The 2978-nt window shown below is 44.9% G+C and overlaps 1 protein-coding gene across 1 annotated transcript; it reads right to left on the bottom strand.

The window, feature by feature from the left end:
- Positions 1-495: 495 nt before the first annotated feature.
- On the bottom strand, positions 496-2488 carry LOC311083912 (uncharacterized protein). The gene is made up of 7 exons (XM_084115690.1): positions 2356-2488; positions 2073-2268; positions 1950-1983; positions 1697-1779; positions 1088-1592; positions 856-960; positions 496-622 (listed from the first exon to the last, which is right to left on the bottom strand). Exons 2-5 carry the CDS (start codon positions 2220-2222, stop codon positions 1362-1364), a joined length of 498 nt encoding a protein of 165 aa, XP_083971816.1. The 5' UTR covers positions 2223-2268; positions 2356-2488; the 3' UTR covers positions 496-622; positions 856-960; positions 1088-1361.
- Between the last annotated feature and the right edge of the window lie 490 nt (positions 2489-2978).

Genomic DNA, 2978 nt, shown 5'->3' with positions numbered 1-2978 from the left:
GGGTAAATGCGGCCTCAACCAGACGACTCGCATTGGGCCACTGAGCTGGCCCACTGCCTTCACCAAGGAAGCATCTGGGAAGTGAGAAAGGGAGAAAGCAGTATTAATCTGATTATTTGAAGAATATGGGACAAACAACTGAATAACACTGTACCGGTAATGTTGTGAGATACAACTAATTGTGTATATTGTTAATCAACTAAATAGACAGCTCCAATTATTTATTTTTTCTCTTGACTTTATTTTTTATCTAAGTAACTTAAAGTGCAAAGAAAAGACATAATCTGCAAGAAAACTATTTCATGAAATACTGTCTTGAAACATACGAATGCTCCAAAGAAATGGGTAAATTTGGAAACGTACCGCTTCAGACTTGCGATGCCTGGGGTCACACTGGTTGCAGAGTGGCTGACCTTAAACCTGCCCTTCAGCACTCGGTCACGGTGGCGAGGCGGGTAGATGAGAGGGCCCTTGTCATGCTCTGATAGGCTGTCCCACAGAGCGACAATCTCATCTACCTTGTCCTGTGTGGCAAACCCTGATGGCGCAGGTCAACCAGACTGTTGGCCAGCTTGATGACATGCTGATATCCAGCTTGGCCATCTGGTCCCACACTCTCCACCTGGGCATCAAAAGAAATTATTACACATCTATATTATCACAGTCATATTCTCCAATATCAAAGTAACATAATATTTCATGTCCATAAGGTTATTTATTTGGTATGTAGCAGTGAAATATGCAAAATAATCTACAGCTAGCCATTCATTATTAAAAAAATAACCCCCTAAATGAAATATCAAAATGATCACCCCATACAACCTCATTGTTGATTGCTAATGGGTATTTATTTACCTGGCTCTGAGTGACTGTCTCTTTGCTGGACCTCTCTCGTATGATGACAGACCAGGAGGTTGTAGAGCCGCCGTCTGTTGGTGAATGGGCTGCAGGGCGTTGCATCTGGGGTGTCAGGATCGGCAAAGTCTTCCTCAAGAGCTCTATTTGTGCTCAATGTGTGTAATGCAGATGTTTTAACACCACATGGGTGAAATACAGCTGCTACCCATAAGTAGCATGACCACAATACCTGTGTATTCGCCCGGGCTGGTATAGTCCTGAACCATCCTGAAGCCCAGAAGCTGTTCGCTCAGGACGTTCAGGTACTGCTGCATCTGGCCGCCGTAGCAGATGTTTTCCCTGCTGCCACCTTCAACAGCAGCGACTCCACGTGCTTCGTTCCACTGCACCAGCCCTTCGAGCAGGTCACTTGAAAGTGCAAGGCACTTGCACTTGTACCTAAAAACAAAGGCAGAAGTGATCACCAAGAAAAACACTGAGTGTGCACACACAAACAATTATTTTTACACATTATTTTTGTGTAATGCAAACCTGGTACGAAGCGATTCAGGTGCAGGTGGAACGACTCCAGGGACGTTGTGCCACGTGCACAGCGGTACAAAGGCAGAATGAACCCTCCCTTGGTCACCTCTCCTACCTTCCTGTACAGCTGTACAGCTGGCGGGTCCTGGATGCACTTTATGTGGTGCTGCTGGGTAAGCCAGATGTCCTGCATCCTCTCCTGGTCCAAAACCCTGAAAAAAAAAAGAATATACATGCATAATACATATTGAAACAAAATAAAAATAATTATCTCTACTGATGAGACAAAAGTACACTTCTGGTGTGAAAAGTGCACCTCAGAATCCGCTGACACCAGCCTTTGAGCGGCCTTCTGCTGCAAGCGAGGTGAACGGACTGGCGTTGAGGTTGTTGGCAGAACTGTGAATAACACATAATTTTAATCACTAAATTTGTAATAATCATCAAAATTAATAAATCTCAGTTTGAAGACGGTTATGGTTACACAATACCATATGATGCAAGTACATTTATTTGTGATCACAAGTTCAGCTGAGCATGAATTTATTTTTTCACCACACAAGACTCACCCTGTGGCTCCACCTCCATCTTCACCTGTTGGCTCTAAAAGGCAGAAAATTGACACTCTTATTCAGAATTACATTAGAACATGCATAGAATCAACCCAGGAATAAATGGATCTAAAAACTCACTGTGCACTGTGGCTGACTGGGAATGGGAGTTTTGGGTGGGAGGAGGAGAAGCCAGACGTGAAGGGTGAGGGACAACAGGCTAGGATGCAGAAGATGGCTTTTCTTTTTCTGCTGGTCCCTCCGCAGGATGCATTTATTCAGGGCATCCATCTTGCTGCCTGCCTGGGTGTCCTTGCTCCTGATGAATCTCACATAGCTGCATAAGAAACGTATACAATGAAATAATAGAAAGATAATAAAATGTGTACAAAAAAAGGCATAAGAAAGCATCAAAATATATTACCTTTTCCTCTCACTGTCCTTATCAGGTGGACCCTGTGTGCATCCTGTGTGTGACCCTTAGCTCCTTGTAGGTGCTCTTCTTGTGGACCACAAAGCCCATCAGACAGTCACCCTCACAGCCAGGTAACATGCCCTCTCTCTGCCTGCGCACTTTGATGGCTTCTACGACTTTCTTGAATCTGCAGGCATCCTGGAGAAAGACAATCCTTGTTGGCCTTATGAGGGCACCTCTGTCCAGTTTGCCAGCCTCGCGCTTCCACTGATGCCCAGACAGGACCATGAGGGAGTAGCCAAGGTCATTCGCCAGCATCCACTCGAAGGTTTTCCCCCTGTACTTTTTATAGGCAAGGTAAAATGCTTATAATATGCCTCTTTGAAAAACAATACACGAGAAAGAAAAATATGCTGACTTTAACGTGCTGCAAAATTGCAGCGTTAAAAAAATAAGCTTGTGTTTTATTTTGTTTTGTTAACGCAATCGTCGGATCAAAACAGCAAGAGAGAGTTTTATTTCGGGGGGGATTGGCGTGAATGGCGTCCGAGTCGAAGGCGGCCATGGGAGCAACGAGCGCCTCTGAAACAATTCTCCGAGAGCCAACGGGGCGAGGGGTGCCGGGCGCGAAA

This window comes from Abramis brama (genome assembly GCF_963993115.1).
Source record: "Abramis brama genome assembly, chromosome: 5".
Classification (NCBI taxonomy): domain Eukaryota; kingdom Metazoa; phylum Chordata; class Actinopteri; order Cypriniformes; family Leuciscidae; genus Abramis; species Abramis brama.
The sequence above is the reverse complement of the archived record's forward strand: the minus strand, read 5'-3'. Positions and strand labels throughout refer to the sequence as shown.

Bases quoted from the DNA above. Each gene is read 5' to 3' on its own strand.
- LOC311083912 (XM_084115690.1), bottom strand. From the start codon at position 2,222: ATGGATGCCCTGAATAAATGCATCCTGCGGAGGGACCAGCAGAAAAAG. The intron at 1,984-2,072 runs GTGAGTTTTTAG...TCTGCCTTTTAG, and splicing joins CCAGTCAGCCACAGTGCACA to AGCCAACAGGTGAAGATGGA. The intron at 1,780-1,949 runs GTGAGTCTTGTG...TGTTATTCACAG, and splicing joins GATGGAGGTGGAGCCACAGG to TTCTGCCAACAACCTCAACG.